The 25959-nt window shown below is 38.1% G+C and overlaps 1 protein-coding gene across 5 annotated transcripts in view; it reads right to left on the bottom strand.

The window, feature by feature from the left end:
• Window positions 1-25959, bottom strand: part of CTNND2 (catenin delta 2) — a 619837-nt gene that overhangs the window by 7234 nt on the left and 586644 nt on the right. For 4 of the 5 annotated variants that reach the window (XM_042869378.1, XM_042869382.1, XM_042869379.1 and 1 more), the window contains 3 exons: window positions 20367-20492; window positions 7656-7782; window positions 3673-3804 (listed from right to left, as the gene is read on the bottom strand). In XM_042869378.1, the coding sequence (XP_042725312.1) occupies window positions 3673-3804; window positions 7656-7782; window positions 20367-20492 (385 nt within the window). The remainder of the gene's footprint in view (window positions 1-3672; window positions 3805-7655; window positions 7783-20366; window positions 20493-25959) is intronic. The other variant, XM_042869380.1, reaches the window with a different exon arrangement.

Below are 25959 nucleotides of genomic sequence, written 5' to 3'. Positions count from 1 at the left end.
ACTGAGAAGGTACTTTTTACTGGGCAAAATAGTGACAGTTCTGAAGTGAATACTATGATATGCCTGCAGTAGTTTGTGGTTGTGCTGTATAAAGAACGTTAGAGAAAAATACCTTACTTTATTATTTTCCCCACTTTTCAAGGTGATATTGATTAAAAAAAAAATAATACAAGTTTTCCTCAGCCACCTTCTCCAAAGCTTCCAGCAGCTCTGAGAATTATGTCACTCACTGGTTTATGTGACAAAGTTATCATTGATTGAAGCCCTCCCCACGTATCTCAGTCACTTGATTTGTGGCTTAACATTCAATCTCCAGCTCCTAAAAGTACCCATTCAGAACACATTTACAGGCACTTTGAAATAATAAGGTGCTAACCTTTTGCACTCACAAACACAGACAGACACAAGAAAGGAAAGATCAATGGGGAGGCAGTCATCCTCAACTGGTATTGCTTAACCTGCTCTTCCTACTATGAACAGGACTCTGTTTTATAAAATTTAATTCAAGACAGTGAAGGAAAATGCTTCTGTGCCTCACAAATATCACTTAACAGAGATCACTGCCTGTCATTACTACCGCCACCTGCATTTATGGTGAAAGGGCATTTCAAAATATTACAGTTTTATTGTGGTTTCTTAAAGTAATAATGAGTTCAAGTCACCTGAGTATCTCTAGCTATTTTAACAGTTGGGGGTTGTGTACAGAATGTGCAAGTCAGTTCAAATAAGAAAAGTACAGATGAAAGATTACTGACAAGCAACATAATAAATTAATCAGAAGGTATTTCTGCTGGTGGAAGTGAAGATGTAGGGTGCAGATTGTAATGCACATACTGGTTCAGTGAGGATACCAACAAAGTCCCATAACAGTATACAGTAGGCTTATCTTCTCTGTTCTGAAGGAGAACACCAAGGCATAAATAATGTTACCACATTCATTTACAGCTCCTTTAAAAAAAAAAAAAAAAAAAAGAATAGTTTTTGTCTTAAAAATATACTTTAGGTGATAAAATTTTATTATTGGTTATTATTTTCTACAGAAAAGAGAAGATGGACTGTAAATATACACAGCATCATAAACCTGTGAAGTGAGGAGGGCAATAGAAACTTTGATATTGTTCCCCTATTTTTTAGCTGTTCTTGTGAAATCAATGTAAGTTATCATTTTCAGCCAAATTGTTTACTTCATAGATTCTCCATTTTTTCCCAGAGGTTTCCTAACAGCTCTCCACAATGGCAGGAATCCAGCATTTCTACCTCAAAAATCCATCACAAAACCTTCATTTCAGTCTTAGCCAAGAGGTCATAAAATTTTTGAACTATAAACTCAGAAGAGCTTTGAAGAAGAGCATGGAGACAGGTGTAGATAAATTGGGACTACTGCTATTGCATTCCACATTCTGTAAATCTATAAGTCAAAGAAAGCTTTGTGCAATATATCAGCTTGGCACAAAACACAAGAGCAGTTCAGTATATGTATACGCCAGGTGGAACTTGAAAAAACATTTATCTAAGTCCCATAGGCTCTGTGGAGGTATTAACTGCAATGCATTATTTGATGCACACAATGAAATATAGGAATTGAAATGAATTTGCTATGCAAACTTACAAATGACCACAGAAGTAAGGCCAAAATGTCTCACAATTAAAGTCATAAGTTTCATACTGTTCTTTAATGAAATGTTTATTATTTAATCAGCTACAGATATGTTACACACATTTCACATCAAATGTTGACAATACAACTCCTGTCATTTTCTGTTCTTAAAATGATGTTTAATTTGAGCTCTGACCAAATGAGCAGCGATCTGGTGACCTGAAAGACACAGAAAGTGATTTATTAATTTCATATTCATATATACAATGGCTATAAGATTTTAAAACATTATAAAACTTATCAGTTTGATTGTTTCTGATTTTTCTCACTAAGCTCAATAGTTGGAAACATTACCAATAGATGAGCATGATGCTGAGAGTCTCGAGTGCTCTTATTAAGAACCTCTCCAAAAGATCAATAAGAACATACAAAATACAAACAGATGTGAAAAGAAAACAGGATGCAAAAATCACAGTGGAGCAAAGGTTGCTGGGAAAGCACAAACCTCATGTTCCTAAAACGGAACAGACATAGCAAGGACATAAGGGAGAACAAAGACACTACAGTAAATGGTAAAATAATAAGAGATGGGGAAAAAGACGTTTTTTTGAAGTGGGGAGAGAGAAATGAAAGAATAAGTAACGAACTGCAAGGAAGCACAGGAACAGTGCAAGGAAGTTAAGGAAGTTTTTCCACAAGGAAATCCATTTTTGAGAACTTTCAAATATAATCTGGTTGTCTGAATTTGCAGACACAGGTAGGGTGAAATACTAATGTTTCTGCAGTTCTTATTCAGATTCCTTCTTCATGAAAGTGCTGAAAAAAAAATTAAGTGCTGTCCTTTATAATCACACAAGTAATGGCCACTGAAGTGTTTTAAAGAATCCTCTCATATGACTATGAAACACACAAAATGTTATAGATACTTTAGATACAGTACCTTGATTGAATTTTCTTTAGTTTCACTGGTATCCTGTAGGGATGATTCAGGACATTCGATTCTGTGGTTTCCATATGCTCTTCAGTGTCATTCCTCTTCTTCAGACTTCACTTTCTTGCTAATTCTGCATTACATTTTCACCCAAATTCAAACACTGGCCTTTAGGTTGTGATTGCACAATGGTGTACAGCAGAATAGATGCTGTGTGATTCGTGTCATGTGCTGAAAGTGGACACTAGCATGGATGGCTTGAAATCTAATCAGCACGTTTCTGCTGTCCCTGTGAGCTTAAGAACTCAAACCAACCCATTCTGGCATTCTCTGAGCAAGACCATTGCAGAGGGAACGGAAAAAGGCAAGAGGCATTCAAAAAATGCAGAATGACTCCTCATTGTAAATTTTTACAAGGTACCATTTGGTGGAGAGGACACTATGAGGCTTAGCACAGTATAAATATAACATAATACCCAACAGAGGTTATATAAGCCTGTGTAAGGGTGATAGAGATCGACACATATTTTGCAGAGAACTAAAGAAGAGGTGCAATTCTAGCCAAAGTAGTCAATGTTTCTTAATTGCTGAAATGCTAACAGGTGAATGAGCTCACAAAGGGAGAAAGGCCTTCAGTGAAACCTGCAAAAGATGATACATATGCCAAGAAAATTGTTAAATTTTATATCAGCCTAGTTGAGAAAGTAACAAGAATAGTCTTTCCAAACTGCTAGGGAATTTCCTAGCTATGACTGACATATAAAAACAACTAACTTGTCCCACAGAGCCATTCCCTGCAAAAGACAGGCATCAGCAACCACCACACATGCTCACCATAGTCATGCTCACAGAAAAAGCACCAGTTAATACAAGGTGGATTTACCCACTTTCTTCAGAAAAGAGAACAAAATTAAAAAGAAATATACAAATGTTCTTAGAGACTTTTTTGTTGAAGAATCACGGTCTTTGCAAATCATTTTCACAGAGCTTTGAATTCACCAAGATCAAGCACTTTTTCTGTTTTATTCTTCAACGTTGCTAAACTTTGGCACAAACCAGAGCAAGTCAACTCATCAGCCAAGCCTATGAAATTGGCCATCTATCATCACTGATTTTCACATGTGCTATGTAAGCATAATCTCACCTGTCATGGTGTCTTTCCTAGAAGTGTGTTCTCCCTTACTTCCATGGTAAGTGGCGTTTGTTCCAGTTGATTCATAGTCTGTTTTCCTTTCTTTTAGGCTGATCATTTCCCGAGGTGAGGCTGGGGCACTTGCTGGATCATAAAAATGGATTTAGTTTTTCTTACCCCATCATCACTGAATGTACTGTTTAACTCTACAGTAAACATCACAGTAAAGCATATATTTGCTAGTAGACTACTGTTCAGCTGTTTGAATAAACACTAGAGGAGGGGAATCAACTCTTTGAAAGGGTTGATAACTGCAGCACAAGGGGAAATGGCTTTAAGTAGAGGAAGGATTTAGGTTGGATGTTTGGGGGAAGTTCTTTACAGAGAGTGATGAGGTGCTGGAACAGGCTGCCCAGAGAGGTTGTGGATGCCCCATCCCTGGAGGTGTTCAAGGCCAGATTGGATGGGAACCTGGGCAGCCTGGTCTAATATTAAATGGGGAGATTGGTGGCCCTGCATGTGGCAGGGGGGTTGGAGATTAATGATCCTTGAAGTCCCTTCCAACCCTGGCCATTCTGTGGTTCTGTGATTATGAAAGAAAAACCGTTGTTATTTCAAATTCAGGACTATCGATTCCAAACATCATTTTCTCTTTTCACTTACACTCAACATCTAAGATGATCATTACGAATAACTACAAAAACAGCAATAATAATAATAATAATAAACAAATTTCCCGTAGCATTTCAATTTATTTAATGTGTCAACACCTCCCAGTGTAGCTACTTCTCTTTTTTTTTTTTTAATATGGTCAATTCTTTTCTGTTTAAAAGACCCCTTAACTGTCAACTGAGTAGAAAAATCCTTATAGAAGAAGATAAAGTGGTTTCTTTCCTTCCTTCTCTGTTGAAAATAAACAAGCCTTGAAATAATTCTGGGGGGAAAAGAAGAAAATAAAGCTGTTTTTTCATAGAATACATAATACAACACTTAAAAGTAACTTAAATAATTTCTCTGCCATTAACTATCTAAGTACAAACTGTTGGCATTAAAACAAAATTTCTTTCATCACGTGCTGTGAAACTCTTCAAGTGTTCAGAGGCTGAGACAGCTGAAAGAAGGAGGTTGGGGAACAATGTCATGGGAACAGCCGGCTTGTGGAGTTGTTTCACAGCTGACTGAGCTTCAGCAGCCAGTAAGAAAGAGTCTGACTGAAACGTGGTCTAGCTAAAAGCGGGGAAGTGAAAAATGACTAAGAAATTGGGCTTGTATGTGATTCTCACACACTGAAGAATGTGAAGGTGATGAGTGGTGTTGATCACAAAGACTCACAGCTTGTGATGCTATGAAAGGAAAAAGAGAGAAGCTCGGACAAAAATAGCAGATTTCAAATAAACTAATTTTGATACATTCAGATGTTGGTAGATACAATGCACTTTCCCTGTTGGGGAGGGGAGGAGAGGGAAAGTAGTACAAAGTGAGTAGCAGAACACCCCAGATTTAGTAAAAGCATAGTGGCAAAAAAATAACTGAACTTTTGGTGCTTGTTTCCACATGCTTCCTGGCTGCCACCCAGACATTCAAAATGATAAAATAATCTCCAGAGCAATAACATCTTTTCTCTGAAATTGCGGAGCAGACGTGGTACAGATGGCTTTCTTATGAAGCCATCAAAACTGGGGATTGCTTTTAAGTTGCTTGTCAATAGTGATGTAATTCTGAAGGTGATAAAAGTATTAACTACGAAGAAACATGACATGACATTAAATTACCAAATCAGCTAATGGGAGCCTGACTTAAGCAGGGGATGAAACAGGATGCAGTCCTTCAAAAGGTAACTAACACTTGCATGCATTTTGTTTCCCATACTTCAGTGATACTTGTAACAATCTGCTGTGTTGAATAAAATTGACTTATGAGAAAAAAAACATCTCTCTCTGTTCCCTGTATAAATTGTGCCTCTCCTCACATGTTAGAACAATGGCTTTTTGGTAAGTGTTAAAATATAGAACTGTCCTCCTCCAGAGTTCTTGTTGGAAGTAGACATACATTCATTACTTTACATTAGACTAAGAAGTAATATCAAGTTTTTGTGTTATTATTCTTAAATTACACACAAAAAGACAGAACTCTTCAAGCTAGTTAAATGCATTGCATCACCAAGTCCTAGGGATGAATGGGACATGATGAGTTCATTTACTTCAGCCTTTTACCCCAAGGTACTAGACACTATACCAAAATAATATTTGACAGATTTGTCTGAAACTAAAGATCTCTGATGACAAAAAACAGGTAATTGCTCCAAGCAGTCTATTACAATGCTTTGTTTCTCTGCCATTAGGAAATGTTCCCTGATGTCTAGCCTGACTCCTTGCTGCTCATTATTTGTCTTCTATGAAAGCAGAGAAAGTTCATAGCATGCCTCTTTGCAGCTGCCTCTTACATGTCTGAAGCCTTGATGTGTATCTCTTCTCACTTGTCTCTGAGTTAAAAAATTACAATCCATTCAGTGTGTCTTCATACTCTGATCTCTCCATCTCCTGATTCATGTTTGCAACTGACAAAAATCCCTAAGTCATTTCTAATGCGGTTTCATTTAGCCAGATTTCCCCTTGTAATTTATTTGTAAGGAGTAAGATCTTTTCAGACAGCAGCTCCAGTTTCTCAGGACAACTCTGAATTCTAACAGAGCTCCCCATATAAGGTGATTCTCTTCTAGATTTATGCCACCTGCAAAGTTAACAGGTATCCTCTGTGTATTAGAAGGGTCATTATTAAAACTACTGAAATGTACTGGACCCAAGGCAGACCTCCAAGGAAAGTATTCTTCCATTTTGAGAAAAGAATGAAACTAACATCCATTATTTGAGAATGGTTTTCAGTCTGCTTTATACCTACCACATGCAACATTTTCTGGATAGTTTGCTAGCTTGCCCTGGCTTGCCTATAAAAATAATGCATGAAATAGTTTCACAGATCAGTGTTGATTTCGTTTGCTGTCTATTTCTTTGAACAAAGCCCTAAAAGCATACCATGGAAGAATTTAGATGGAATAGTAAGAGCAGTAACTCTCACTGGGGTGTACTTACAGCCACATTTTCAAACTTCCTCAGTGGTTTCTCAGCAGGACTAAGGTACAGCTTATAGATAATTAACACAACTATTTTCTTAGAAATGCAACTACTGTATGATGCTGATGGCAATAACCAGTGTGGTAAATTTTAATCTAAAACTACTGGTATACCTATGTAATGGCAGGATTTGATTCAACAAGTAGTGAAATGCACACTGAAAGTTTGTCTGTTTTAACTGTTTATCTTAAAATACTGTTACTGAGCCTGTTTTAACTAGACAGGATACATTTAGCTTAGAATAAGCTTATGAAAAAATGCCTAGATTACTGAGCAGAAAAATAAATTAACATCAGTACAAGTTGCCATACTAACATTAATTCACTGCAGAGATCATACAGAATTAATGACAGTTGTTCTAAATGTGACATCAATATTACACGAAGACCTGTAGTCAAAATTTTTTTAAACTTGCAACTTGTATATGCAAGCGAATGCACATTTATGTACATCTACACACATACACATACAATCAGAATAAAAGCTGACAGAAATAATGTGGATTTTTCAACTTCTGCCACAACAACACAAGAGATTTCATGACTAGCAGAAAGTAGCAGAATTACCTTGTGCTAACAGTAGAATTAATTGTTCTTGAGATCTAGTCATCTAATGTCAATCAGGAAAGCACTGCATAGCAATTCATAACAAAAAGTTAAGTAACCTCTCTGCCGTAGAACTTTATGAAGTGTCCCGCAAAGTAAAGTCATTCCTGTTTTCAATGGATAGTTCAGATATGAGCAAAGACTGTTATCTTGTGCCCTGCCATTACTGTTAATAACAGATCAGACATTGCTTAAAGGAGGCAAATGACACTAATTGATTATTTCAGCATTTACTTTGGTCCTGGGAACCTGCTCTTACCTGAGCGGTTGTTAGGAGACATGCGCACGGGAGAGATGGAGGGCGTGCGTGATGAGGAGTATGGTCTTTGCCGATCTCTTTCTATCGTTGAAGATGAGGCTACAAAGTGATACTGTGACCATCCGTCCTGCAACATCAAACATTACGACAGCAATCAGCAAAAACAGCATATGGTGCTTTTCCTCACTGTTCTTCATTATTAAGTACAGAGCGTTTTCCTACGTATTCTATTTTTTACTACTTATATACAGTAGGTTATTCTCTTTTTCCAGTGGTTGGGTGACAGATACTCTCAGTAGTGCCAGATTCCATATACTGACTGTACTGACACACAAAAAGAACAATTTTAAAATGCAGTAATTTCTGTAAAGTACTGTATTCCAGAAAAACTCAAGTTATGAAAACACTGGACAATGTTTTATATTTTTTTCTTGCCTCTACTTTAGATAGATAGGTTAGATAGGTCAAATATTAGGAGGAAGTTTTTCCCACAGAGGGTAGTGTTGCACTGGAACAGGTTGCCCAAGGAGGTTGTGGATGTCCCAATCCTGGAAGCACTCAAGGCCAGGCTGGATGTGGCTCTGGGCAGCCTGGTCTGGTGGTTGGTGACCCTGCACATAGCAGGGGGTTGAAACGAGATGATCACTGTGGTCCTTTTCAACTCAGGCCACTCTATGATTCTATGACTCTATGATCCTTTCACATTTTAGATGACATTCTGGCTACAAAAATATTCCAAATCACAAAGCTACCTTCTGTGGCAAGTTCTTGCTTTAAGTCATTTCTATCTTACTATACCAATTGTAGTAAGAAGAAGGTGAAGCTACCACATTAGCAAAATTGATGTAAACATTTGAGTATAGTCTATAGTCTAGTAAGATGGATTATATGCCCATTTGTTCACACTGAGCAATAAAAATCAATGCATTTTCCTCACAGCATTTTCTCCCAAGATGTACAGAGTGAAATTCCATTCCCTGTATTTAGAGCTGTGGTAATGGTGATGCATTTTTTTAAAAAAGAAACAAAGCGATAGAAATGTTAGAAACAGCTTCTTCAGAAATATAGAGTTAATTCCTCCACAGTTTATTATTGTATTATTATAACAGAATGTAATGCTCCTAAATAATTAGCTTTATAGCCTGAAAATATCATGAAAGAGTAAATGGACTTTTACTAGTACTCTTATTAAACTACAATATTTGAGATGCTTTAAAATATTTTCATGTTGAAATTGCTTTTATCACTACTTAGTTTTAAATCTAAATCTATAACACAGGTTGATCCTGCCTGGTCTTGGGCTGAAGGGCTTTTAGGCTGAAGGGCTTTTACAAACACCCACTTTCTGCTATGCTCCATGGATATCAAGTCAAGCAACTGGCATGGTGCTAAACATGGCTTTGCAGTGAAATGCTGGATATAAGCAAACACTAAAATACTGCAACCCCACCCATCCCTACAACCAGCAGGAATTTTACTCTTACTTACAGAAAACTAACTCTGCTTGACTGCAGAAGGACATTTCCCTGGGCTGCCCCTGACCCCCAGCTCTGAGGCCCACCCCTCCCATCAGGCCCATCACAGGCACACAGCTCTCCCAGCTGCAGCATGGAAAGGCTCAAACACACCTTTTCCACTTTCAAGAAAGAGAACTCTGCAAGAGTGTGGCAAACATCTCTTTTAATAGCAGCAGAAGGAAGGAAGGCATTCACATTTGATGCAGAGAGAAATGCTCTGATAGGAGAGAGAAACTTGACACCTAGCTACAGGTTCCAAACATCTGTACTCCCTACAGAATGCATTTCTATGTAGGTCACTCCAAAAGTAATGCCTCCTTTTTGCTTCCACGGAAACGACAGCAGGATAACACTGTTTGACAGAGCAAGTTCTCAGCTACAAAATGCTATTCTTCAAAAGTCACTATCATTAGCTCTGCGTTTTCACCAATGATGAACAAGAGCCTGCATGCTGTGCTCATAAAAAGTGGAGGTGACCCACTGTTTCAAATCTGGTACGATGGCATCATAGCATCCTCCATCATCTCAAACAGATGGAAGTCAGAAGGCATCAAATCTGGACTATGCGGTGGGTGTGGAGGACAGTCCAGCCAAGAGAGGCAATGTACTCCACAGTCTTCAAACTGATATGGGGCTTGGTGCTATCGCGTTGCAAGAGAATGGTTGTTTCCTTTTCTGAACTGGCTCTCTAAGACTGAGCCTTCAGCTTAGTTAATGTTGCAGTGTAGCAGTTGAGTTGATGGTTTGTCCAGATTCCAGGAAATCTAGAAGGATCATCCCTTTCATAGTGCAAAAGACAGCACACATTACGTGCCAAGGGCTATGACTTGAACATTTTTTTTTCCATGGGGAATTCACATCACCACTCCATGCACTGCTGTTCTGCCTCCAGCTCGTAGCGGTGACACCCTGTCTCATCACCAGTAATGATGCAACCCAGGAAACTGTCACCTTCAGTCTCATACAGCTTCAATAGGTCAAACTCTTTATCTTCCTGTATGTGCGTTCATGTGACTCATCTGGTACAAAATGTGTAATACATCAACATTGCCATCATCATTTCCAAGGTACTGAAGCTGATATTCAGCTCCATACCAAGTTTTCTGATGGGAAGTGGATGAAATTCACATGGACTTACAGAGGAATTGTGTATGGCACCAGTTTTGCTTGGAATACTAATCTATGCTTTGTCAGCATTTCTTCCTCATCAACAGCATTGCAAAGTACCTCACCAATAAGAGAACAAAATCCAGCTACAGCTGGGATGCTAGCAATAGCATTTTTCTCTGTAGCACGTCTGCCCCTCTTCTCCCTTAAAATCTTAGGTATTTTCACTGCTGAGAGTAGTGGCTGTTGTAAGGTCTTCAAAACAAATATGCTACAAACTTACAAGTCTGAAAGCCTGATTAGCTCAATAATGGGAGGTAGGTCAACAATAAACTCTAACATGAATACTGTTGTTACTTGGCAATGCTTATGACTCAACAAGGCATAATGCAGTATGAAAACCTTCACAGTGTTTTTGGAGCACATTATGGGCAGCTCACAGATGTCACATATTCCAAAACCTGAATACTTTTAAGTCATATATATTTAGCCCTTCTCTGCTGCAAAGAACAAGGTCCTTCCCTTGGAAAGGTAAACTGTTTGTAACAAATTCATTACAACTATCCCCAGAAACAATTCCAAAAGCTATTAGCGTTAAATATTGAAACTAATTTTTAAGAGCCTTAAGGGAGTATTTTCAATTTAATGCTGAGATAAATAGCACCTGACGTGATGGCTGCTTTCATTAGCTTGTTTCAGCTCTAGTGCTTGTAATGAAATTTAATTAAATTGATTTGGGTACTTAAAGGTACAGTATGTAAGTGTCCTGCAAAGAAAACTTACTCAACAGCAGTGTGTGAGACCGCATCTCAGAAACCAGTTTATCAGTCACAAACCTGATTTAGGAGAGGAAGAATAAGTCAAAAGGATCTGACAAACTAAGGAGTATTTCTGTCACTGTAGTTCTGTTACAAGAATGGATGTTTGTTAACTGGCAGTAATTAATTAATAAGTAACAACTGCACACCACAAGAAGGCACACAACAACCAAAGTACATAAATATCACTGCATGTCCTTATCACCTCTTCCAAGGTAGCTTCTGTTGGGCTTTTTTTCTAAATTCTGACTACAATGAATATGTGCATTTTCCCTCAATTACACTGCATTGTCAGATGTTAAAGGGTGTGTGTCAGACTTTCATCAGCGGAGATGTATTTCTGATCATGTGCTTGTTGGAAACCTGCAGGGACTAGATTTGGGCTGGAGGCTTAATCACTGCAGAATATGATACTATAGTCTCACTGATCAACTTTAACTGGGCTTAAGGAGTGAACAAGTCCTTTGCTTTCCTGCTCAACTGTAAGTCATTTTGAATATACAGCTTTCTTCAGACCCATATGAAATAATTAGTTAGTCAGGGTGACTATGCTTACTGTGTCAAAATATAGTTTGCTTTCTCCACATTATGTTTTCTGTATTTAAAGACAGACAAGACAGCAGTATTCTTTAGTGTTTAAAACTTCCACGTTGTGTTCAGTTTTCTTGTGTGTTCCAAATTCCGTAACCTGCAGTAGAGGAATCCTTGACTTCCTGAGGTGGGTAGTATAGACACTATCCATCTGGTTTGTTGTATAATAGCACTATGAAGACAGAACGAAATTAAGCCATGACTGGAAGTGACAACATGCTGACCCAATAGGGAACCAAAGCCTGAAGAACCTATAGGTTGAAGAAGTGAGAGGGGAGAAGCCAAAATGGTGGAGTCAAGGGCTGCATGGTGTGATTGAGGATGGATGTGGCCAGCCTGGATGACCTCATGGCATCTGCTCCAAAAGAATTCCTGTATCAGCTCAGCTGCTAACTGCCACACAGCAAAAATAAAAACAAGCCCTGTGCTCTGATGGATTATCTGATTGGCTGATGACACTGACTTGAAAGTCACCTGTGGTTTAGAAAAACTGCTGTGGCTGCACAGGAGTGTCTATGTTGAAGAGTGTTTTCTGTTCTGTCTTCTGGCTACTAACATCCTTGACAGGAAGAGTATATCTTCAGAACATTTTCTTTTCAGAAAAAACACTCTGAGGAGAACAAACAAAAATGATACAACCAATCTGATAATGAATTGGCTAAGACCCAAGAAACTACAGAAGAAGTGTCCCTCCTCCTGCTCAGTTTGCAGACTCCCTGGTTATTTCTTGCCTCAAACCTGATCCTGTTCATGACTTCATTTAACAGACATTTTGCCAAATGATTTAAATCATACAGGATCAGACTTGTTTTGTCCTCCTTCTTCCCCTACTTGCAAGCCAGCATTTTACTGGTTCCGGCATATTAACTGTAATAGTAACTGCTTATGGTAGGTAATAAGCTGCAGAAATGTAAAGTTTTTATAGGTAACCACTGTCAGGAACTGGTAACTAGACCCAGAACAAGTGGATGACAGCAAAAAGGCAGAATGTCTCTAAGAAAGTAATAACATAGGATGTACTCGGTTTGAAACTCAGCCAGAAACTGCTGAAGGAGTTGCTGGTGTTGCTTCTTTCACAACTCAGGCCCTGCTGTCAGGTTAAATGAAAGTTTCTGACTGGTGTGCACCTGTATGACACCATCTACAGTAAAAGACAAATCTGATGTGAACTAAGTCAAGGCTCATCAGACTTACACAGGTCTGGGCAATCATTCATCAGAATGTGTTGTCACGACATTAGTAAGACATAACAGAAATTAGAACTGGATCAAATTATCTATGTACCTTGACATATGAAAGTTATGTACGTGACTTGATTGCTGTGAGAAATCTGAATTTATAGCATGGCTGGGGTGATCCACACACGTGTCTAGCTGAGCTCTTAAATGGGACTTTTGACATAGTGTAGTTTAAATGCCTAACAGGTATTACATTTATCATTAGGATTTACAACCTTCACAACCACTCACATTGTTTTGCTCTAGTACAATGAGGAAGAAAGAACATTTCCCAAAGTTTCTCCTCAGTAGGCTGTTCCATCAGTTCCATCAGGAGCTGCTAAGACAGCAAGTTGACTTCTCTCCATCTGCCTGCCCCACTGTAGTGGATCCAAACCACCCGCATGAACTCACTCCCTACCAGTGCTGTTTTGCATATGGCAGTGAAGTGGTCAGCTGCTGAAGAACAGGAGAGATGGCTGTTCTCTAAAAAGCCCCCTGTCTTTGTACTGGAAGTGTTTTACTTTGAAAAACAGATTTTAACCGAATTCAAAACTTCAATAGTGCTGGAAACGTTCATCAAACAAAAAAACTAGTTCTAGATAAAACATCTGTATTTAAAGATGTTCTTTTTTTTTTTTTTTTTTTTTTTTTTTTCCCCCACTTTAAATTTACAATGCTACATCCTAGTATCAGTACACAGCTCCTGAATAGATCATCCTGTCCAGATATGCTTGTGTGTTTTCAGGGAACACTCAAAAGGAGCAGGGAATTCTTGGGCATTGATCTACTTTACAATGTACTTTGAATTAATCTACTTTCCTGATTTTTTTTCTCTTTCAATGCCATCAGCCAAGTTACAAACACTTCTAAATATTGACATTTATGCTCCTAGGGTTTTGTCTTCTACTTCCAAGGTAAGTCGGGATACACTGTTGGGATGGTGCCTGACAGACTGGCACTGTCCCAGCTTACACACTTGTGTACTGATAGGTTAAATCCTTTGAAGTAAGACTGCAGGTGGAAATCTGGAGTAATTTCACTGAATGCAAAAGACATAGGAATACTGGCCCTAATTCTTCTGTTTTCACCCCTCTGCCAAACAGTCATGAGCCAGAGCCTCAAAACTGATAGATAATGGGAAATGAAGATTTGAAGATTTTAGTATTCATATTTATAGTCTTGTTTCCACAGCTTATGAAAGGCAGAAAGTTACTTAAAGCAGAGAAATTCTGCAACCACAGGTGATTTGAAAATATTATAATCATTCAGTTACAGTGCAGGAGATGCTTACAGTACAGCACTTGCACTTTGTGGTTGTAGGAAGGTGGAAGTGCTTAAACTCTGGCTGCTTTCCATGCCTTCTGATGACAACTAACTAATTACAGGTTATGCTGAGGGCACCTGCAGTAGCATGAGCTAGGGATGAAGGCTGCTCAGTTCTTCCTCGCCCTGGTGTAATTCAAGTGTGAGGACAGGAACCCCACTGAGAACGCCACTGAGTGGGTGCAGTGGAAACTGTGCAATCCCTTGAGCAAAGGCAAAAAGCAAGGATGATGCTCCAAGAACAGAAAGCACAAGCCCTTCAGGAGCGTGGCTACTTCTGGAAGCTCTCAGCCCTTTCCTTGGGTGCCTCCCCACTGTGGGATTCTTACACCAGATCTGTATGACTGCTCTTGGGCTGTGCACCAGGTCAGGTGCCTTTCTTATCATGTGCAGGAGCCTTAAACTTGGGGTTTCTCTCCTTTTTGCTCTGAATTTAAACGCATAAACTCACCTTACTTCCAACCATCTGCATCACAGACACAGAAAAACTTCAATTTCTTATGAAGCTGTAAGAGGAGCATCTATTCAGGACGGTGTGAGGCTAAAGGAAGTCTCCCAGTCAGACAGTCATTTACAATAGCAGAACTGCCTGGCACTGAATGAGGATTATTAAGTTTTCTGCAGGGCATTTGTAAAGTGCCATTCTTAGAATCAGCAGTTGGACTCATTCCTTGCTACATAAGACACATACCCTTTGGCTCACACCTTGGCGGCCCTGCGAGACAAGATACTACTCTCAGATCGTCAGCCTTCAACACCAACCTTATCTCTCATATTTTTTTCTCCCTGGTTCATACTTGTCATCTCAATGCATGAGATACTATAGTGTCTTCTGAGAGCACTACCCATTTTTCTCTTTCAAAATACTTCAGATGGCCTTGCTTGGCCAGGTTTTCTTCAAATGCTTTTACTTTGTAGCATGATCAGCTTCTGATCAAGAATCTCCTGCTGTAATTTGAGATTTCATCCCTAGATTTTAGTGATGGACAAACACACAGTAAGGGAGAGATATGTTAACTACTTGCCAAATCTATCTGAGTGAAAAACAGCCAAATAACTCTGGTTTTTTTTTTTACACTGCAACTCCAGGAGGTTTCAGGAAATCACTGAGGCATCACTTTGCCTATCCATAATTAATTATTGATTTCCTGTTGGGTGAGTTGGGAGGACGACAACACCTAATGTGATGAATAAAACAGCTGTTAGAAAGGGGAACTGCACGTGAGGCAAAGCATGAAGGGCAAGTCTTGAGATACAGCAGAGTTCATCATTCATTTCACTGAGGTTATATGCAACCAAATAAACCTTTCAAAACACAGCAATAAAAAGAAATAAATTCATTTCTCAAAGTATCACTTTGCCTCTCATACAGAAATGAAGTTATTTGAATCTATCTTACAGGAAATGATGGCAGTATCTGCCCCTTCAGCTATGACTTCTGTTCTCTTCCCATTTCCCCTGCATAAATTATGTAAATTACAATTTAAATGATAAAAATCTCGAAGAACTATTTTTGCTTCCATGTAGTAAACAATAGAAAACTTATGTCTCAGAAATCATTTACAATAATTTTTGACTTGTATTGTCATTTGTAATGCAATTTAATCTCTCTTAACATATCCATGCCCTAGAAATGCAATCTCTTGCTCTTGCCAGGGTCAAAATTTTATGGACAATTAGTGTTTTATGCACAGGGATTATTTCTTAAGCCCACCATCTTTATAAAGACTAGAAACCAATCAACAACCCTCACTCTTACTTATATACCGAATCATAAATCAAACAAATACAGCTCTTCTGTTATACCTGCTAAACCACAATAAAATCACTATCAGAACCAAACTTGCACAGTTGTTTCTGATGAAAATGGTAGGCTTATGGACAATGGCTGTGACAAAATAGCAACAGGATTCTGTGCCTCCTAAAGAGCAGCACTGCAGCTGAACATTGGGGATTGCTTCATTCAAATGTGCAACTGTCTGACAAACAAGGAATCTGCAGAAAAATCCCTAGATAATGCCCTGCTGTCTCTGATTTCCACTCAGAAGTTCTTGCAAAGTACGTTTAAATTAGAGTTAGAGATCTGAGTGATTGTTACTAAGCTGCATGAGTTTTAGGGGCGTTTATCCTTGAACATGTAGTTAATCAGCATGCACAGACATTAAGAAAGAGAAATGCATATTATTTTTTACTGAAATACCACTAGGAGTCTTTAGTTCAGTAAATGAGAATTTTAGTATTGTTAACCCAAAAAGCAACACAGTATTGCACCAAAGCCTGTAACTTTTACTCTGGGGGAACCACAGCTTTCTTTGTAAGTACACTGTAAAAATAAAAGTAATAAAACGAATTAAGAAACTGTCAATAACACTTTCCATTTCTCCTTCTTTCAGGAAGCATCTACAGCTCTTCTATCAAAATGAACTATATAATCTTATAAATTAAGTAAAAGAACTCAGAACAAAGCATGTGTACTACAAGAGACTTTTCAAAATACATATTTAGGCCACTTTGGTTATCAGGTAGCAGTTTTAGGGTGATGAGACAAAACAAACACAGAGGACTTCCCAGCAATTCTGTCGCTGCCTATTTTTAGGTCAGACAGAACATCAAAGAACTGAGAACTTGCCACTGACATACCAGCTTAATATTTCAACAAAATCTGACAATATTTGCATGAACTAGCCATATTAAACAAACACTTTTATTTCCTCACAGGACCCTGAAGAGCTAAGATTATGATAGCTGCACTAGGATTGTATTGCTGCACTTATGTGGTAGTTTTATTTCTCAAATGAATTTTTGAGAATAGCATTGATGTGAATAAAATCGGTTTGCCCTAGCATATATTGTTACAAGACAACACTTCTATCTAAAGAATTTTTGGATTTTTTCCTGTATTGAACATCTGAATTAAGTTACACTTTGTCTGCTAGTAACTGATGCTATTTACGTGCATATTTTACAATTTTCATACGTTACTTAAGAAGAGTAGTAATGTTCCCAGTTCAAAAAGACATGCAGATAATTTTTTGGGTATACACTGTATTCAAGAACTAAACCGTAGGCTTATTCTGAAGGATTGTGCTTTCAGAGGGAAAATTCTGTAGATGTGACCTTCCACTTCTGTATACCCCTTCCAACTCTCTACCCTAAGGATGTTTCAGAAACTTCAGTAAGATGTAATTCCCTTCAGAAGGAAGGCTCTAAGGTAAAGATACTGACTCCTGGGCTGCATTTTCAATTTTCTTTACTTCAGAGAAATTCAAAAGGTGGAGTACTTTACAGACAGACTTAATGCAACTCTGAGGTTAAATTTCTGTCTTCTAAATCTACACTTTGTCACCTAAAAATGGAATGGAGTTTTCAACTGAAACACAAAAGCTTACTGCCAATGCAGTAGATGCTTTGGCATCACATTTGTATTAGTCATCCAAGAGAAGAATTTGGGCAAACTATGATCAGCATCTCTTGAGACAAGCAGGTTTTGGATAAGAATGGCGTCGCCTTCCGCAAAACTCAAGCTGGTAATTGAGAAGAATCAGTTCTGAGTTTGCTTGCTGAAATACTGCTTATTACATAGCTGAATGTTAAAGGAAAGCACCATCGCGCCTTTAAGGCCCTCAGGGGAAAAGCCATAGTCAATCATAGCTGCAGCTATTTTCTAAGCTCACAGCTCAAACCACAAAGGTTTATTCCTTTAGCAAATCCCAATCTCTGTTTCTTCAGACATTGTGCTTAAAGGCAGCAGCATCTCCTAGGTCTATGCTGTGCTGTGAGTTCATTTCACATTCATGTACATGTACAGATATATGCAAGTACAGATAATTACCAGCACGATGCAGATATGTCATCACACAAGTATATGTGTATTTTTAAGGAGTGTGGGATGATTAGCTTGGGTTTAATGGAGCTCAGCCATCACATTTGATTTTTCTAGATATTATTCAGTGAAAGCGCATCCACCAAAATATTGTAGGGACGTGCAAGGTCTGGCTTCAGCTACGCAGGATATTTTTAATGAAAATATACTATCATCAGTATGGAATCTTCCATTCAGTGTAGACTGTATCTTACAGCTAACATTTAAAATACAGTAGAAAAAAACCCAAAATTCTTATTACAAAGAATCATAAATACTGAAATAACTGAAACAACTGAATAATTATTTTTTCTTGTATAGCTAAGCTCCATTTATCTGCAGAATTTCCTCTTCAGAGTCAGTGATTTTGCCTGGAATAGCTACATTTCAATTGTACAAACAGTATATGACTTAAGCAGGAAGCTGGCAACAAAAAAACCACAAGTATTAAAAATTACTTGGCAGTTCAGAATGACTCTTAGAAAATCAATCCTTGGGAAGACATACGCCATCAAAAGAAAGGTAAGTGAAACAATAAGTTTACACTGTGCAGTGATGGAGCCCTGTGCTAACTGGGCTGTAAAAAATCATACAAAGCTAAGAAAAACAGAATTCCAGTCTAACACATCACTCCTCATTGATGTGTCTTCTGTCTCAAAGAAAAGTTGAGAAAAGATTAACAGATAATTCTTTGGCCTGCAGCTAATACTGGTTATTGTCTGTGGAATATAAAATATGTCTTTAATTAAAAAATACATATTTGCATATGCGTTGGGAAAAGTAAACCTACCTTGCATAAACATTAGAAACAAATACATGGCATCAAGTGTAGAATTGTTAATAATACAGAACACAAAAATCAGGAATACCAATTTTTCTATGGTACTGAAACCAGTGACAATTTCGTGGTTGAGTATTTAACTGGACTGTCAAGTGAAAAAAAGTTCCAGTTAAAATGCTCATTTAAAAGTGAGTAATCTCTTTTTAGACATGAAAGACTGATAAAGAAAAAATAGAATGCATCTATTTGAAGACTATAATTTCTTTTGCTATATTGTTTACAGAATCTATATCTTCAGTATTACTCAGATGATGCTTTTAAAAGGCTTGAATAGGTTAGGCCCACATAAAATTTCCAAATTTCCTTTATTTAATATCAATTTAGGAATTTGCTTAACTCCAGTTGAACAAAATAAGGGAATGTCACACATCATGATGAAATGCTTCACAATTAAAAAAATCATATTCCTGTTAAATGGAGATTAAAAGGATTTACTCTAACCTTGAAAGACATTTATGGCCGAGGTATTAAAATGAGATCTCCTCTGACATCTTCCTCTTCCAGGCAAATTCAGTATAGAAAAAGCAAATTGAAATAATGTAGCTTAACTGCTGTGTTCTGTGTTACCAGCAAGAAGACATAAAATTCTATTTTCTCCACATATTTTATCATAAATAATACATATATGTGAAGGTTCCTACATGGATTTATTTGAATGTCACATGAAGAAGATGTTATTTTGTTCTTGCAGTAATGCCACACAGTCACACTTTATCATTAAAAACATATTGGAAGAAAAAGAAAAGACTATACTTGGTTAAGTAAAGGAATTTTAGTACCTAAATTAAATAGTGCCTTTAGTAAAAACCATACAGTTGTGCTAATTCTCATTAATTAAACTTAAGGTTGATGGAAATCTCCTTTGCTCTTTCTTAACAAAGATTTTGGAAATTGTAATATTGAGAATTTCATTGACTACTGCACACACTGATTTTCCTGTGATTTCCTAGTTCCCCTAGGATCCTCATACTGAAATACTGAGCTACTGCTTTTCTCCTAAAGATGTGACAGAAAAGAAAGCAAAATGTTTAATATATTTAATCTGCTACTGCAACGCAGTGCTTATCAATATCTGCCATTCTGTTTGAAAGGGTCTAACAATCAAAAAAATGAGTTACAGAAATAATGAAGACTGAAAGGGATCTGAATGGACCTCACTTGTCCCTCTCTGGTGTATGCTGCCCTGAAAGAGCAAAGCTCTGCATATCTTACGCTGCAGAAATGAATGGGACTGCTCCTTAAGTGAAGTGAGCAGCTTTCAATCTAGGAACTATAGAGTTTACTAAAATAAAATGTATAACTTTAAAATATATCCTCTAATAAGGTTTTCCTACTTTTCATTCAAACATCTTCCATAGAACTCTTCTGGGTACAAACCTCAATATGCATTAAACATAACAATTCAACACTGATCAGCTGACAGCCAGAATACCTGGGATGGGGAATAGATTCTGGTTTCTTGGCTCTGGGAGAGAGTATGCTGAGCGTGCCATGACCCAGAGTGGTGGGTTGGTGAAAATCCTCTGTCCTCAGCCACACTGAAGCTTGGGGCCGCCCACTGCCATAAATCAATCAATCAGTCAATCATTTATTAATCAGGTATTGCATTTTCAAAGTTAATATAAAAATGGGCTCTAGACAATGCCTTCTCTGTAAAGACAATTCAGTTTTATATTACAGTCAGTGGAGGAGCTACCTTACATTAATGCACCCTTGCTCTGAAAGGGCGACATATACATCTAGAAAACAGCCTCCACCATTATATAGTAATACATTTAGTCCCACTGAAAGATCAGTACATTATCAATTTGAGCACATGTATAGTCCTTCAAGTTAAGCCACCTTTTTGACATACTTTAATGTTCTGGATTTGGAATTGAGATCTTGATATAGGGTTTAAGTTCTGCACAGACCTTTTCATCAGATAAATTTAAACTAAAAACAGCACCTTTTCAGAGGATGTCTGACTGGTGATAACATCACCAGAAGAAAATCCAAAAGCTGTGTTCCAATTCTGCATGTTAACGTGATGCAATTAATAGCTCTAAAGAGTGAACAGGTATATTTTACTGAAGAAAGACGTTAGATTTTTAAAGCACCTTGACTAGAGCTTTAAAGTCTATTGCTGGCAATTTTCCTGGAACATTTAGCAATAAAGGACCTTCTCATAGATTCATCAGTTTATTATTCTGAAAGTCACATGAAAAGAGTGTCCTCCCCTAGATCTAGACCCACTTAACAGCTTGTAAGGCTTCAGGCAATTTTAAATATCTTTTCCAGCCGACGAACAGACAAAGCCATCTTCAGAGTGACTACTCTGACTTCATTAAATGCCTCTCATAATACTCTTCCTACTGTAAATGGCATGGTACACACTGAAGGACCATCACCTTTGTCAGCCTCCCTAGTTTGAAGTAACTGGTTGCATTTTTTTCATACAGTGGTTGAAGAGGACAAATATTTCTATTATTCCATGCAGAACAGAAACCTATGATAATAAATGGAAAAGAAAAATAATTCCTACAAATTCTTTATGATCTCTACTTATACCCTGGAAGACAGACTAACTGTAAATGCAATAAGAAAATGTAAAGAGACATTTTGTTGCAGTCTAAGTGGTTAGGCAAAGCAAAATAATTAAAAGAAAACATTCTTCCTGACAGTTCCTTCAGCTCATTCATGTTACAAGCATTTAAGCTAACTGTAGCTTGTTTTAGGCTAATAAGTTTTCTTTCATGTTAAACTCATTTAGTTTCCCTCTTTGCACAACCCTTTTGCTCAAATTTCCTCATGTAATTTAACAAGTGTTTGAGAACAGTTGGTTATTTCTTGAATATTGAGATAGATAGCCTACCATCTGCAGCTAATCGAAATCTGCTCTCCTACAGTCATATTCACATCTGGTTTTCAGTCTCACTGGAGACCGTAAGTTGCACTTAGTCCTCCCACTGACAGTACAGGTTGCCCAGATAGTTCAAGAAGGGTGGACCACAACTCCCAAGCACAAGGACAAGCTAGGCAGCTCCCCTACTTGTTTTATGTAAGTGCTGAGTCACTGGTACGCCCTCTGTCTATGGATTACACAACCATTAACAACTTTTGAAAATCAGATTTTAAGTGTTAAGGAAGGGACTCCTGAGGACAGAAGCAGATAAAATAAGTGACCTTTTATGGAAACGTAAGTCTTACTAGTACTCCCTTTCTGATTAAATACAGCATAATGTAAAACTCTTTTCCAAGAAACATTTATATCCCTAACTTAAGTTGGTTTACCAGATTTGATATCCCATGCCTTCTATCTCACCCATTAGTGTTTTGGTTTTGTTTTGTTTTTCATTTTTCAGGATAAAAAAGCTAGATAGGACCTTAAATTTTTATTGTCTCGAAACAGAATACTCTATGCACTCTCACCCAAATACACGAACACACTGAGACAAGGCATATTGTTTGATTTGGTCAATAAAGTTATCTCACTGTGGTTACGGCAGCAGATTTTGGCTTGGATTAAGCAGCATGGCTGAAGTTGGCACCCTGAAATCTGTCTATTTTGGTTATTTTGTATGCAACAGGGAGTTCTTAAAGCTTCTTTAGAGGCTGCATAATTTAGGTTTAACTACACAGGCATATTAATTTTGCCCTGGTTGAAGCTGAAGGGCATGCTTACCCACGATGGGATGGGGCTTGCACTGCTTACCCTACCTATGGCAATCCTGTTCATGGCAGCAGTGAGGGAACAAGATTTTGACTTTTGCAATTCCCTGCACTTCACAGACAGGAATCCATTAGGGACTGCCGCAAGAAGAAAACTGGTGCCTATGCACTCCTTGGCTTTCTTCACAAGTCTGGCAAATCATTAAGAGACTTGCTACAACAACCCCCACCTCTGGATGTACCGTCAGTCAGTGCAGATTATGTTCTGCCAACTGTGAAGTGATTCCTGTAATGTTGAGCAAATGTAGAAGAGTGTGTAAGTTTTCATGTTTTTAGTGATGTAATCATATAATTGAGTTAAATCTATTGACTACTACTGTATAATACTTAAATAAGCACTGTCCTTTCCCCATTACTACAAAGGATGTTCCATTCTTTTTATTTCTCCTTATTTAATCTACTTTAAACATGCAGCTATAAAACATACCATAATTCAAATTGTTCGGTTACACTATTTCTTGAACAGCAAGGTAAGTGCTGTTGATTTTCCTTAAATATGATGTGATACTTGTAATTTGCCTGTATTACAATATAAAACTGTGTCTCTATATGCCACCAATTCTTTGAAAATAATTGTACAGATACTTCAATACATAGAAAGAAATTGCAAATGAATATATGCAATGGGATTTACCTGCCCTTAAAAAAAGCTGTGAAAATGCAAGATACTGTCAAGTGCTGATTGTATTATACTGTCAGCTGTATGGTCACTCAATTTTACTAGCACAGATATCTTAATTGGACAAAGATAATACTGGGCAATTTTATTGCATAACTAGCTGACTATTACAATAATGCAAACATTTGCATCTTTCCAATTATAAAAACATTATTTTTTCAACAGTCCTGAAATACAGGCATCCAGCACAACAGCCTGTTACAGGCAAGTCTAACAAATATTGTGACTTTGTTAAGGTTAGTGCATGCCCTTTTTTTTTTAAAGAAAAGAAAATTTTAAGTAAACTATCCAAACATTTGGAGTACAAGAAATTGCACTGATATGATGCTTGGCAGCATATATAATGATGTATGAATATATAAGTATAGACATAGGCCACTTTGAAAGTAATGCCTCCTACTTATTTCCATAGAAACTACAGCTGATACAAGGAGCAAATAATTTGAAAGAGCAAATTCTCTGCTGAAAAGTGCTGTTTTCCAACAGAGCCAATACCATTAGCTATGCATTTTCAGCAGTGATGAACAAGAGCATGCATGCTACGCTTGTAAAAATCCAAGCACGTGGAGGTGACCCACTGTTTCACAGCTGCTATAACAGTGTTGTTGCTAAGGAAATGCAGTCCATCTTTCATTGTCTCAAACAGATGGAAGTCAGAAAGCACCAAATCTGGACTATACAGTGATAGAACAGTCCAGCCAAGAGTGGCAATGTGCTCCATGTTTTTCACACTGGCATGGTGTTATTGTGTTGCAAGAGAAAAGCTGTCTTCTCTGGTCTGACTCTGGAGTTGGAGCCTTCAGCTTAGCCAGCATTGTGATGTAACAGAGTTGATGGTTTTGTGCAGGTTCTGGGAAATCCAGAAGAATCACCCCTTTCCTACTGCAAAAGAGAATGCACATCAATTTACCTGCTGAGAGCTGTGTCTCAAACCTTTTCTTCAATGGCGGATTTTTCTTCAATGGTGAATAACATGTTGTTATCCACACACTGCCGTAGTGGTGACACCACATCTTATAACTGTGAATGATATGATCTGAGAATCTGTCACCTTCAGCCTTGTACTGGTTCAAGAGGTTCTGCCAAACTTGCATACAGTGTTTTTTTCTGTGAGCAATCTGGGGATCCACCTGGTGCAAAATCTGTGATATTCCAACGGTGCCACAATCATTTCCAACACACTGAAGCTGATATTCATCTCTATACAGAGTTCCCTGGTCACAGTCTGCAGATTTGCACTGATGAGCAGATAAAAATGCTCTTCATTTTGTGCTGTGTCAGCTGTGAATGGTTGTCCGGAACATGGCTTGTCTTTCACATTGCTATCACCGCTGCTGAAATGAACCACCCACCCCTCACTGTGCTCACATGCACTGTTTGGGCTACATTAACATTCAGCGAGCACTGATGAATGTCATGGGTAAATTTTTTCCACATGAAGGAATTCAGTGACACACCTTTGCTTCATATGCACTTCCATGTTAGATGCCATCTTGTCAGATTGCCCCTCTGCTGCCATCTGTCACACGGCAACAAATTGGAATGGAATACTGGTGGAAAGGTTCATCCTCTACCATACCACCTGCTGCCACATCACCAGCATCCACCTCTGGCATTAAGGGCCAGCATACTTAAATAGGAGGCATTACTTTCAGAGCAGCCCTTGTAGCAGAGAATGAACTTCATTTCAAGATTTAGTGAAGTCTGTAGGAATTAGCCAATACTGTGATTTTTAAACCTCTTCCTGAGAATGTAGACAATCAGACTCTCTAAGAATATCCTGGAAGCTACCTCAAAGTATAGCCTGCCCTATTTTCCATACCACAAGCATGCATTTGTGGCCTCAGAAAATGTTATTCTAAGCATGCAAGGTGCTTAGTATCCAAGCATACCTAGTATTTAAGTACATCACTGGGCACATTCACACTGGCAGCCAACAGAATGTCCTTTAGGCAGTAATATATTTAAAAGCCACACAGCATATAGATTACCTTGTGCATGGAGCAACCTCAGGAACCACTTATCCATCACAACATACATATAAAGCTAGAAGGCTGAAAATGAGCTAGCCATGGTATGAACCTCGAACAGATTACGGCGTAATAAAGTTTAGCCTCTACAGTGCAGCTGCCCACATGCTTGAAAGTCAGGCTATGCGGACCTCAAGCCTGCTCCTGCCTTGCCTCAAGAAAAGTCTGCTTTAGCTCCTGTTTGCTTTTGCTTCCACTTCATAACGGGACAACTGAGAATCACACATTACTCAGAATGCCTTTACATACTGTACCCCTATGATTCCAAAGGGTGATTGAACCTAATGGAAGTGAACAGTGGGAGAAACTCAGTAATTGTCTTCCTTGCTCCTCAGAGAGATGCAAAGCAGAGCTGAGGCATGCAGAAGAACAGCATTTCAAGCAGAAGGTCAGCTTCAGAGAGTTTGAGATTTAGTGCATAAATTCCACATAACTAAGTTCATTCCTTGTGCAAAACACACACAGCATGGACTACACCACTGTGAACTTTCCCTCTCTTACATCCCAGCCTTAACCAGGACCTGAACTCTTCTGCTAGATGAAGTTCTTAGCCCTCTTTGTTGAGACCACAAATAGCAACTATATCAACTGTGAAATTCCACATA

The sequence above is a fragment of the Lagopus leucura genome, unplaced genomic scaffold (assembly GCF_019238085.1).
Source record: "Lagopus leucura isolate 7727_CA_CO unplaced genomic scaffold, USGS_WTPT01 Super-Scaffold_100002, whole genome shotgun sequence".
NCBI lineage: Eukaryota > Metazoa > Chordata > Aves > Galliformes > Phasianidae > Lagopus > Lagopus leucura.
Note: the sequence above shows the minus strand (reverse complement) of the source record. Positions and strands in the feature narration are given on the sequence as shown.